The sequence below is a fragment of the Notothenia coriiceps genome, unplaced genomic scaffold (assembly GCF_000735185.1).
Source record: "Notothenia coriiceps isolate Sejong01 unplaced genomic scaffold, NC01 NC01_scaffold00000151, whole genome shotgun sequence".
Classification (NCBI taxonomy): Eukaryota; Metazoa; Chordata; class Actinopteri; order Perciformes; family Nototheniidae; genus Notothenia; species Notothenia coriiceps.
In genome coordinates, this window is record NW_011332852.1 from 25,213 (window position 1) to 38,523 (window position 13,311).

The 13,311-nt window shown below is 41.5% G+C and overlaps 2 protein-coding genes across 2 annotated transcripts in view; one reads left to right on the forward strand and one right to left on the reverse strand.

Annotated features, from left to right (window-relative positions):
• The window catches only part of LOC104945403 (regulating synaptic membrane exocytosis protein 1-like), a 26,906-nt gene extending 13,602 nt beyond the window's left edge, over window positions 1-13,304 (reverse strand). The window contains exons 1-2 of the mRNA XM_010771099.1: window positions 12,808-13,304; window positions 9,832-9,906 (exon numbers count right to left, since the gene is read on the reverse strand). Of these exons, the coding sequence (XP_010769401.1) occupies window positions 9,832-9,906; window positions 12,808-12,968 (236 nt within the window). The 5' untranslated portion in view covers window positions 12,969-13,304. The remainder of the gene's footprint in view (window positions 1-9,831; window positions 9,907-12,807) is intronic.
• LOC104945494 (envoplakin-like) overlaps window positions 13,135-13,311 on the forward strand; it is a 5,535-nt gene continuing 5,358 nt past the window's right edge. Inside the window, 1 exon segment of the mRNA XM_010771210.1 lies at window positions 13,135-13,221. Coding sequence (XP_010769512.1) covers window positions 13,135-13,221 — 87 coding nt within the window.

The following is a 13,311-nucleotide window of genomic DNA, read 5'->3' on the forward strand; positions in this document are numbered from 1 at the left end:
CTATCTATCCACCCATCCCTTTCATATATATAGCTCTTCTCTTTTTTGGATTTTGATTGAATTTAGAATTTATTTAGGAGAGGTTTGAAAGGTTTGGTTATAAATTCACTCAAGGACAATGGAGAAGTGTTCCCAAATTCCGAAAGAGAAGAAAAATGTTGATGCAATCCAAAATGGTGTTTTAATGAAGTATGAGAATATGTGATGCTTCTGATGGTGGCTCGCCAAACCAACTCTCTCCGTGATAGTTTCTCCTTCCCTCCCTCTACTCTTCTCACCTCTCCCTTCCTCCTCTTTCTCTGGATACACTTCACTCTTTATTCTAGCTCTTGTTTTGTTTTTTCGTTTTAACACTTTTCTCTCTAACTCTCCTCTCTGCCTCCATATTCCTTTAAAATTGTGCTGATCTTTCAACAGGAAAAGTGTCTTTTAAAGGTCCCCTATCATACTCTTTTTCTCAAATATATATTATAGTTCTCACTCAGTTATATACTAAACATGTTTCTGAAGTGTTTGGCTCGAATTACCAAACAGATTGTGTGTTGTAGCATGCCATATACCCCTCTGTTTCAGCCCTGTTTCAAAAGTGCTGATTCTGTGTCTGTAGCTTTAAGTGATTGGTTTAAAAAAACAAACACACAATGGTGCTCTAGTAACCCTTTCCCACCAAAGCGGTTCCAGGGCCGCTTCGGAGCTAGTGCCCGATTAAGAACGCCACACTTAAACAAAGTCAGGCAACACTAACCAGGCATAGTGTGATGCTGTTTATTTTTACCTTACTTTTAATAACCATCAGTTATTTCCCTTTTTGAAAAGCAGCACAATGTTTGAGCTGCATACATTTTCCTGTTGTTTTAATTGCAACTATCAAGTGGAATCAATACAAGGGCTACACAGGTTTCCATGTCAGTCTATCACAAGTTAGATCATAATGAATAATATGAACAGCTTATGCAACAATATGATATCAACAAATAGTCAAGAGAGTCAGATGAGCCTTGTTTGCTATGCTAAAATCACCCTTTTAATTCCAGAGAAACTTTAATAATGGCGTTATGATGCCAAAAAGTATCAATTCAGACTAAAACACATTCAATTATGGGGATGGAGGATATGCATCAGTTACCAAATCATTGCAGACTGCGCAATTAATCCTAGAGAATTAATGGTGGCTTGATTTCAACAAATACAACTGTGGTACATTACTTAAATAGTGAAGCATGAGCCAAAGATGAACTTGTTATATTTTGGAGCAGATCGCAAATCCCAAGGCTAGATTTTTGCTGATAGCTTAGCTAGTTATCTAGCTAGCTACAGTATCTGGCTAGCAACGATGATAAAGAGTTCTAAATCATTACAGACTGCTCATTTAACCCTATACAAATAAATGTTTGCTTGTTTTCGACACCAGTATGCAAGTGGTACGTTACTTAAATACGGGTATAACTTTAAGTGCTGTGTTTACCTCCAAAAAGAAAGTAATGTTTTCGGTACCGTTTGTTGGTTTGTTTGTTCTGTTTGTTAGCAGGATTATGAAAATACTACTGGAACAATTTTTATGAAACATAGAAGGGTATAGCATGGGCCAAGAATGAACTCGTTATACATTCTTTTGGAGAATGCCCTTTTAGTTACTACAGAGTTTCCTAGTGGGTTAATATCAGACTTCCAAACTCAGTGCTTATAATCTGATTATAATTGATCCCAATACACTTCAGGTAAATGTAATGAGCACACCATGTGCTACTGCATGCCTGACGTCTTATAAATACTGCTTCAAACACATTTTTTTTTAAAAGAATGACGCAAGAAGCATAATAATCGTATTACTCTTAATGAAGTCTCTGGACTTTTTAATGTCAGCTAGATGTGGGAAGGCCGGGGTACATTAGGGAGGATTTCGTAACATGTACTGTGTTAACACTTGTTGTCAATGAGCTGACAACAACAAAAGACCCCCCCACACCTGTCTTTTTATCGATTATTTAATCCAGGGTCCCAACCTGTCATTTGGAAAAATTGACCAACAACAGCCACAAACTCTGAACCTCTTCACCATTCTCAACTCAGTGAATGTTCAAGAGCAGAGCAAAACAATAGCATTCTCCCCAAAATAAAATAAAATGTGCCAAGAAGAATGTGTGTCACACACAACCATACATTAACATACAAACACACACACTTGTTTTTGGTCAAATAATTAAGGAAGGTTTAAGCACACAGTTTAGAAGACTGAAGAAGAGACTTACATAAAGGAAATACAAAAAAGACAAGATCCAAGAAATACAAAAAGAAAGATAAATAGAACAATTCAGTAGATAAAGATACAGAGAAAAACCGGGGAAGAGATAGACAGAGGGTGGGATGGAGGGCGGGATGAGAGAGAGAGGAGGGACAGATGGAGAGAGCACCAGAGCCAACAGCAGAGCTAAGTGGGTAGTGTGCTCCCCAGACAGAGCTCCATATGGCCTGGCAACGCCATACACAGCCAGGCAGCACAAACAAACCTATACACAGCATACACACACTGACATACACAGCATGTATACGCACACAGATACCCGAATACTCCTCCACACAAGCAATTACATGAAGCGTTGCTATGTAGTCATACATATAGAAGGTTTGATCTGATGGGGTTGAAAAAAAAAAATCATTATCCATTTATCTGCTGACTCTTTTTCTAGATGAATCATTGGGTATGTAAAATGTTTTGCATGAAGAATTCCCTACAAATATTAAATCGTTTATCCAAATAGATACTGATTATGTTGACTAATCTTTGCAGCTATGGTTGCCAAGTCAAGAATATCCAATATGGAAATGGTTTCCCCCCTTTTTTAATTTTGAATTGTGACATTTACTGTAGAAATATGTCAAATTGTTGTGTTGCAACAATATGTCAGTGGCTTGTTGTTGCGGCAGAGACTGGATTAACTTTAGAAGCTGCAGTGACTCAATGTATTTCCAACTAGTAGTGGAAGAGGAGCGGTTATTTTGCTTGAATTCAGTTTTATACATGCGGGGAGATTTATACCCCTTTCGTTTCAGTCCATGACGTCATTGGGACCAAAAATAGACGTCTGTAAATCAGTCATTGTTTTTAATGCTCAATCAACTACCCAGCACGAACACTTATAGTCCTTTTTTAAATCATTAGGGTCTAACAATTGTAATATTCACTAAAAGCCAAATTCAGAGTTATTTTTCCTCTCCATTCATTGGAGTGGGCACTGAGCCGAGGTGGGGCTTAGGGAACACAACAACGCATGCTCTATTGGCCCTAGTCCCGCAAAATCCAGTTGCTTTTTGAATCTACAGTCGCTCCTTTTTTTGCTTCATGCACCGCTAACAACTTTAAAGGTCCCATCATATGGTTTTCTGGTTATTACCTGTCCCCTTGTGTGTTATGTAGCTTTTTCTGCATGTAAACGGTCTACAGAGTCAAAAACCCTCAAAGTACACCCTGTAGCGAGTCAAACTCTAACACAGAAAATACCTGTCTATGCTGCCCCAGAACGCCTCGTTGGAGATTTCTCTTTTTCCATTGTTTTCTTCCAGGGCCTATTGACGTCACTAAGTCCAAATATACCAATTGACACACAGCTATAGAACAATAGGCACACCCTCTGCCAGGGTGGACTCCCGAGCAGCTCAGGAGTCCGCCCCACGAGGCTCCCGGAGCAGACAGTGTGAGGTGGATTTCCCGCTGTGTTTCCCTGGATGCTGGATATAGACCAGCGGGACACCGCGGACCGCTACCCCACGCAGCAACCAGGAAACTACACCAGTGATCCACCTCACACTGTCCGCTCCTCGAGCCCCACAGGGCGGACTAGCGTCCCACCAACACGGCACCCAGACCCCACGCAGCATTCTCATCTGTTTGTCCTTACTGGTGTCATTTTCTGGTTGTTAACAAACGCCATTGTAAAACATAAACACTGATGTTCCGCTGTAACGGTGGTTGGAGGGGGGGAGCAGGAGCTCCAACAAGGCGTGTAGGACAGAGAGTGAATACACATGCTATACAGAGATGCTGTATGAGAAACCAATGTGAGTTTGGAACATTGAACAATGTACATTTATTCTAGTAGACCTCAACAATGGAATTATGACCAGTAGAAATGGCCAAGACATGGGACCTTTAATAGAAATTATAGTAGCCCCGCCCCCAACGCTGTATCCAGTACTCCTTATACATCCATGCTGTATACTCCAAAGTGTGATCATAAAACGCTTGGTTCATATCAAAGTCAAGTAAAAAATGACCCATTACCACAGTTAATAAATAAGCATTACGTTCCATCCAGTAAAGATGGAACTCTCTCAAGCATACAGAAATGTAAGTGAGAGTGAGTCAAGTCCCTCCCCTGGTCCCAGCTGGAGCCGAAACCCATTGGAGGACCAGGATAACAGCGCATCCCAGAAGGAAATAAGGAAGTGACTACTTGCCAATCCCAGGGGTCACTGAGGTTACTATGGGGCTTCTGGGCCATCGCCATGGAACCCTGCTTTCAGGAGACACCTGGCCAATCATATTTAGTCATGTGAAGTGTAAACACCTTTACACTGCTGTACATCTGTGCTGCCTGTACAGGAGCAATGGGGTTCACTGTGCATACATGGGGACGGGACGGACGGACAGGAGTATAATGTACGCTTGTGAGAAGTATTGACACAAAATGTGACCAAACCTACCAGTCAGGTGTTGTGGTGCTAAAGGCAAGCAAATCTAGATCAATTAGGGTTTCGGTTTCTGCTTGGTTTCTGTTATCGGTTAATTACAGTTTACAATATTCTTTCACCAGGAAAATCATTTCAACATTTAAATAACATCCTGTTTAGCTCATTTGAAGACCATTCCACGTGAATGATCCGCATTACTTTCAGTAAAACAATTGGTGGCAAATACACTCATTAGCAGGTCATTAAGTCACTTCTTGTTCATTGGTAGATCGTTTGAAAACATCTTTAAAAAACCAGAAGACAAACATTTTGGTGTAAAAGAAAAGGTCAAGCAGGTAAAGCAGATCATGCCTTTCAATCATTGAATTGGAATTGTAGCAGCCGCTTTTGAAATCTACCTGCCTATCAATTGTGGTAAACCTGATAAACACAGATTATTTCTCTCATTTCTCCAGGGGGTTAGGGTTAGGATAATTGACCGGGACATATTGAACTGCACCAATTTCTTCCAGAAAGAAAAACACCCTGCTACTGCTACATTTATGTCAAGCTGTAAGTCATTGGTTGGTTTCCCAAAAAATAAATAGTAATGGAGGAAGTGGGACTTAGACCCCGTTTACGCAAGGACGATACGGGTTGTATCTGCATAGTTTCTCTTGCGTATAGCCCTTTCGTTAACACGAGGCCATAACAAAACGATAGAAACGGACCCCGCAAACGATAACGGGTCCCAAGGTGGATAGATCTGCAAACGGAATGCTCTGGGGGGTCAAACGGCTCTGTGTGTACGCCCTATACGATCATTTTCTGATAACGATGAAATAGCCCCGCCTCCCTCTCCCCACGTCTGCTCAGAGATCAGCTGCTGGGCTGTCAGAAGAGGGGGAGGAAAAGAGAGGCTCCATTTATTATTCTTATATTATTATATAGAGTCGTTATCAATTTGTTTTAAAGCTCAAGAAGACCTCTGACCGGCACTTTTTTTTTTTTACAAGTCTTTATATTTCATTATAGTGTACAGTAATCGATGGCATCGACCGGCACTTTTCTAATTTTGTCCGGAAGATTTAAACTTTAACGGACATGTTGACAGGGGAAAACATTTTTAAAGGAAACTCTGCCGCACGGTTCCCTCGTCCCTTGAAAGAGGTGGGTGTTTTTCATCTGCTGGTGGACTACCGGAGAGAATTACAGCAGGAGCACATGCCGTCCACCGCGTAGAATAAACAGAAGGGCAACCATGGCAACCATGCTCCGGGGTCTTCTTCGCTGCTTTTGGTGTATTTTTTGGTGGCAGCAGCGCCACATACAGGCCCGGCATATGTACTACAGCGTTTCCAGCGGGTCGAGCGGTCTCGTGTGAACGGATACGTTAAATGAATCGAATGCGTGTGAACGGAATACTTTTTTGAAAACGCATAAGGTGCGTAAACGCAAACGTTCCCGTGTAAATAGGGGTCTAAATGAGTTGATTAAACTCCATGGGACACTGATATATTGAATGGTGAACCTTCAAGAGAACATACAAGAGTGCATTCAGGTACGCACGCTCGATAATAACACAGTGATATTATCATTTGAAAGCCTTGCATATAATGATTAACTACAGCTAAAGGATTACATGTTCCCCTACAGGCTCAGAAACCTCTACAACTCTTGGGCTTATTTAAAACTCTCGGGTGATGAACTCAATAGTACAATGGGTCATGTTTAGAACAAGACCTTTTCTCTTACAGAGCGTTTACATCGCCAGCAGCTCCATCGACAGATCACCAGAAGTCCATTCTGCCGAACAACCTGGCAAACACTCAGCAGGAAGTGACCATCACCTGCCAGCTCTCCCTGCCCACTTTATTTCCTTCAGACATCTGTGAATAAATATTATGCCTTGAGAAATACACAACGATCAGCTCATGTCTGCCTTCCAGGGTTTCCCTGCGCTTTGTTGCATTTCACTTACTAAAATTAGTTCAGGAATGACCAGTGACGTTAAGAAATATGGATTGGGTTAATTAAGTCCCAGCTATGAATGCTAACCATACATGCTCATAAAATGACCACGTAGGTATTTTATCAGCTAGAATAAGTCAATTCCAAGGATGCCAAATAATCTTAAATCTCTAGTTTAAAAGAAAGCAATTGATCTTGAATTACATTTGCATTTATCTTGTTGTCAGCTTTCCAGCTTACTTCCAGCTTATACTTACTGACAAATTGCAATGGTTTCTCTATTGAAATAAAATAAGAAGGCTAACTCTATGTTCCTGGTTATACTGTGTGAGAGAATGAAAAATTCAGTTCAATAAGATAACTCTAAACCAACATTATAAAGCTGTGTTCAGACTGGGGATGTCACAATAACAGAAATATACATTGCATTTAAATTAGCTGTCAAATGTACACACAATAAGTACAATCTCATTAGTAATTTACCCAAATTCCAGAAAAGATTCCAAAAATTATCATTTGATACCTTAACATGTTTAATTTAAATGTAGAATTCCATGTCATTCAACATACACTATCTTTTATTATTGTTTGCATTCTGGTAATTGTGAGAATAATAAACAGGTCATAATTCTCTCTCTGATATCTATTTTATATTTGGGTGAAAACATCTCTTTCAAACTGTATTTATGATTTTGTCATTGGATAAAAGTGTCAGCACGATAACATATAATGTAATCTAATGTACCATAAATGATTGCATAGTGTGAATCAAACCCCCTTAACCCTAACCCTAACCCTAATTAACCTATTTGTATTGGCTGCTTACATCTAAAGTTAATTAGCTCTCCTGTCGATTTCAAATCGGATTAGTTATTCGAATGTAGAATTGGGTGTGGAAGAGTTGAAAGTGAGTCTACTGTGGCCCTTTTTCTATTGGATGATATGACGCTGGTTGGTCTGGAGTCCTGACAAATCTAAGGGGACTTGTGAAAAACGAGAATGGTCATGTTTTTAAAAGATACTTAGCTTTGACTTGATATCATAGTATCAGTTCTCCCTATTTAAGATAGACAGACCGTAGTGTTAGAAATGTGGGGGAACCAATGCAGAAAGTTCCAGTGAAAACCCAAGCTAACACTTTTTAACACACCATAGTTTCTGTCCAAAACAAAACATTAGAAATCATAAAATAGCCTCAAACAGTTCTCCTGTTTTGTTGTGGTTTTCATTTAAATATCTGTCGTGACATTATATTGTGAATGGACCCTGCAAAAGGCACAGTGATAAGATACTGACTTTGAATAATGTGGGGAATACTCACCGAAAAGGCATATAATGTTACAAACGGGGGCCATATAGGGGGATTCCTCAGAGAAGAAGATGTGCTCCAGCTGACTTACTCTGTAATCCCACCTCACTCTACTCTGATCCAACAACACACACACACACACACACACACACACACACACACACACACACACACACACACACACACACACACACACACACACACACACACACACACACACACACACACACACACACACACACACACTCCAACACACATTAAGTGCAGACATAAACAAGCTTTATCCTTTGATCATTGTGCGGCAGGAAAAAATACATTACTGGCTGCAGAGGTCACTGCGAGCATAAACGTGCGGAAACTCGCATGTTGACGTGCAAATAAGCCAGTGGGGACAGGGATGCTCCCATAACATCAAAGAGGGAAAGAGACGTCTTGTTCAAAAAAGGCTTCAATTCAGAAAACACCAACAAAATAACCAGGCTTTATACAAAGCGAGAGGGACCAAGCTGAACTGTTACAAAGAAGGGCTCCTGATCAACCCATCAAGCATCCATCCCCACTCATTTGAGACAAGGTGGGAGTCAATATTTCAGTGTAAGCTAACCGCTAACCACCTACCTTCTCAGTATGATACTAGTTGGAAGGCTTCGATAGAAAAGATCCATGATTTGCATGTTTACAGGCGAAAAGAGGTCGGCATCTCTGAAGCTGAAAGTATATTTCCCAATGTGAACTTGCAAATTAGAGTACATTTTTTTATAACAACTTCAATGTCAGTCAACATCACGGGTTGCTTTGATAACCTCATGATGCGTTATCGATATTATTGGTATAGTTTAACCAATATTCAAATGTTTCTGAGAAGTTACAGATTTTCTGTTTGGTCTGTCATCTACCATGGAATACTACAGTACTCAAGATTCTAAGAAGCCACAGTTAAAATATTATCGCTACAACATCTGGAGGATTAGCAGATTCAGATTGGTTTGTTGGAACAACTGGTTACAAACCACCATGTTGACTTTTGTAATAAGAACTAGCTTGCTGCGCTTACTTAACGCTGACCTTAGGTTTTTTATCCATCCTGTTTGGATTTACCTTTTCATATACTGAAAACGTTCCTACAGCTTGTCCACTTACACTATCTTTGCAAGTTTAGTTACTTTAAAAACCCCTAGGTGATAGATATAATCCCTCCTACTGTCAAAAACAGGCTATTATTGTAATCTGATGCAAAGGGGTGGAAAACTTGACTTGTCCGGTAGGCGACTAATTAAGCCAAAAGCCAGCAAACTAGCTTAAAGAGCGATTGTGAGTAGGGTTAGGGTTAAGTCTCCACCCCCATGTGGAAAAACCAAGCTTTTGTTTAGCCTTATGTGATGCGTCACACTTGCCACTTTTTATACAAGCTAACCTAAAACTACTATATTAACTGAATGTTTGCCTTAATACAAATGTTAACCCTACAGAAGATCTGATGCATAAATGTTACTTTGTTCTTCTTTTGTTGTGATCATGTAGGAACAAACTAGGGCAAGAAAGTTGGTAAATATAAATCAAAAAGCGTAGGTGAGGTGCCTTTGCAATGCCATTCAACGACCATACAAATCCCATCATAAAGGCTTAACTCACGCTTGCATAAGAAAGCATCAGAACAACAGTTTGTCTTTTATACTGTTGACTCATCCAAGGTGTAAAATAGCTTTCACAACAAAACATGAATGTGAGGCAAAAAAAAAACATACTGCCAGCTCCTGATTGCCGGCTGTTTTTGGACCACTCAGGCAGAAGTAAGTAAAAGTGACGCAAAAGCATCTATTTCATTTCTTTTTAAAGTCCAAGTTAACAAAGAAATTGGTTGAAAAATATCTGTTGCCACTCACCGGACATCATTTTGTTGCGGAGGTTTCTTCTGCCCAACCAGGTTCACCGTTCTTGCTTGGATAGGCTTCTCCTCTCTGAAACACAGGAAATGAGGAAGACATTACTTATTATGAATTGTGTCATAATTCAGTTATAAAAGCATAGCAACCTAGTACAGATAGTTTTCTGAGTTCCAACCAAACAAACCCAAAGAAAATTAAAAATCGTATTGCCGCGCCAAAGATATACCTAAAGGCGTCGATGGCCAGCTTTTGACAACAATGAGACGCTTTCAATATGTCCACTCACACATTGACGATGTGATTCCAAACCATCTCATCCATAAACATGAACACTGTTCTCTGATCCGTTAGATCACAGAGGAAACTTGAGAGAAAAATCCCCGCCAACACCCACGCTTTCTAAAGCATACATGTCTTTTCATCGTCAACACTGTGGGTGCCCCTCTGATTGTGAGACACTTTATGCACATCAGGACCGGTGATATCTCTTTGCTTCTTAAGGATTCTCACCACCCGCTGCATTGTTATGCTATTTTTAAAATAAGTAGTGATTGAGGTAGATGGGACGTCCTCGGATTACTCTGGAAAAGTGCACTGCCTATTTCCAAATTGCATACTTATATTGTGATTCATGTATGTGTTCCAACATTTAAGGATCCATTGGTTTTCATTCACTTTCTTGAATTGAATGAAAATGAATGGAAGCCAATGAAAGACAGAATAAAATACATTCACATTTCTTAAATACTACAGCATGGTTGACAAAATGCTTAGCAGTTATTCTAATGACCACAGACGCACCATTTATATTCTTCGGATTGCTAACAGCACCAATACTGGCCTCAAAAAAACAAGCATGTTTTATACACTATCTTTAAATACAATTGTGTTTCCGTTATCAGTCCCAGTCATTCATATCAGGTTAGGGTTAGGGTAGGGCAAGGGTCCACTGTGTATGACCAATTCCTTGGCTTCTGTTACCTTGTATACACAAATATCCCAATCACACAAAGATGTACTGTATTGTACAGATAGCACAGGTATAGGTTTTTCCAGCAGTATTTTGCATACCGTAATGTTACTTTTTTTGAGAATTTCTGAAACAATACCGATACTGTTGAATCCTTGTTATGCATTGTAGATAGATTAGCTAAAATATCTAAAATATAGGAAATATAGGGAGTATAATAGCACATTTATAGTCAATAGATGCGAAAAACACCACGCACCTTACATTTTTCATCCACTTAAGCTTTAACAATGGATATCAATGTGTTTCCTGTGTATTTATCACGGACTGAGACACATTCAGCACATGATATTACCTTCAAAAAGAGGGTGCTGACATTTACTATCACTGTGAAATCTAAATAAATTATACATTTGACTTATTAAGGCTAATGCTGACATGAGGTGATTGTAAGACAATGCCAGAATTCACTTCCATTGAGCTAATAGTTTAATCAGTGAAGTGAGAAGTGGCTATGGCTATCTGCTGTAATCCTATGCTTTAAAAGCAACGCATCTGACGGTAAGTGTATTTAAAAATTCTCATAAGAGTAGTTTATTCCCTGCCTCTCTGCATTACAACCCACACTGCCCTACTGCTAGTACACTCACCATGAATGTATTAGTCAACCAGTGCAAAGCTTTTCAGTGCAGTTCGTAAAGGCACACACACACACTGCTCTGCTACTGCGATCTCAATCCAAGCAGTGATGAGGGGAAACGATGCTGAAGCAAATATAGGTTAAGACATGTATGTGCTGATATGAGTGAATCCACGACTGCTAATAAACTACTGAAAATGATGCATAGCCACTTAGCCGGAATATATAGCCGGAGCCATGTATTGGACATTTCCTTCTTTAGATGCAATGAATCGATCCTCCGTTCCAGTGCTGGGCTATCAGTCCGCACAGGGGGCTTAAAATAGAACAGAGACATAAAGCTTGAGGAGCGCCTCGCTTAGGTGGGTCGGTCTATCTTTCTCGTGCAGCTTCATGCACACCATGCCGAAAACGTGAGAAAAGGCATAATTTTAACTTGGGGGGGGGGTGGATTTCTACACCGATTACAGTGAAAAATAAATCCAGATGAGACTTTTCACCCTGCATGTATGTATGATGGTAGATAAAAAGGAGAAGGAGGGGGGGTGCACACAGTTAGTCACTCCTGATTCAAATGACATTAGGACATTACACAGGCACCTTTCCTCACACTGTTACAGGACTACTGGTTCTATAACAGCCTGTGCAATGTGTGTGTTGCAAGAGCACTGGCCTACATACAGTGCATACGGCTGGGAAAGGCTCAACCGCACCCCAGAGCTGGGAACAGCAGCTGTTGAGATGGATGCTCACAGAGAAAGCCAACAGAGAGGGGTTTTTACTTTTACTACACTCAACGCCAGGGAGGCTTCTGCCATTTCCTGCTGCATCTATAAATGAAACAAAAGTCAATTAGCCACTTGATGTTAGGGAGACAAGTTCTCATGAGAAATAAGACCTTGTTTTTTCATCTGAGTGGAGCATGATGCTGCTGATGATGATGGTGTGGTGACACACCCCTTCATCCTCCCACCAACCTCTTCTTCCTCTCTCCTGAGCAAAGTTACACCTGACCCAGCACAGTCAGTGTGAGCATCACACTGGACCAGAGTAGAGGATGTGGACCCTGCATGGTACAGCTGCACACATCTGTACATGGGCCTGGAGTGAGAGAGTGGAGGGACCTGCATGATGTAGGCACACACACACACACACACACACACACACACACACACACATACACTGCTTCCCCATGCTGAAAAACAATCAGAATGGAGACCGAGGTTTACCACATACATAAATAGCCCATCGGGCCCAGTCTCTCTCTCACACTACCCCTCTCCTTCTCTCTCTCTCTCTCTCTCTCTCTCTCTCTCTCTCTCTCTCTCTCTCTCTCTCTCTCTTTTTTCTCTCTCTCTCTTACTTTAACATGGCATCCTCCTTCGCCTCCTCCTCCCGTTGCCGAGCCAGCACAGCCATGATGATCTTCCTCTCGTCCTCCGTCAGATGGCTCAGGTCCGGTTCCGGGATGGCCGGAGCGACGGGTGGGCGAGGGGCGCCCCGAGGCCCCACCGAGGCGAACATCTTCCCCACCACCACCACTTTCCTCCCCTCCCTCCTCCTCCTCTTCCTCCCTTTCGCCTCCTCGCCTCGGTCGGGATCACGGAGAGAAAACCCGCTTGCGGAGCCCACGGATCACGACATGGCCCACGGACAAAGCGGCGGTTGGAGCGACTGATGCGGAGTTCCCATGGCGGCGGCGGGGGGCACCCAGGGCGGCGGCGGGAGCAGCAATGTGTCGCTGCTAGCTGCGGTAGTAGTAGTAGCAGCGGTGACGGTGATTGCAGTGCTTCGGTTCACGGTTTTCAGCCTCTCCTTCTCCCTCTCGCTGCTCCGCTGTCTTCGCCCCCCACCCCCCTCCCACCGC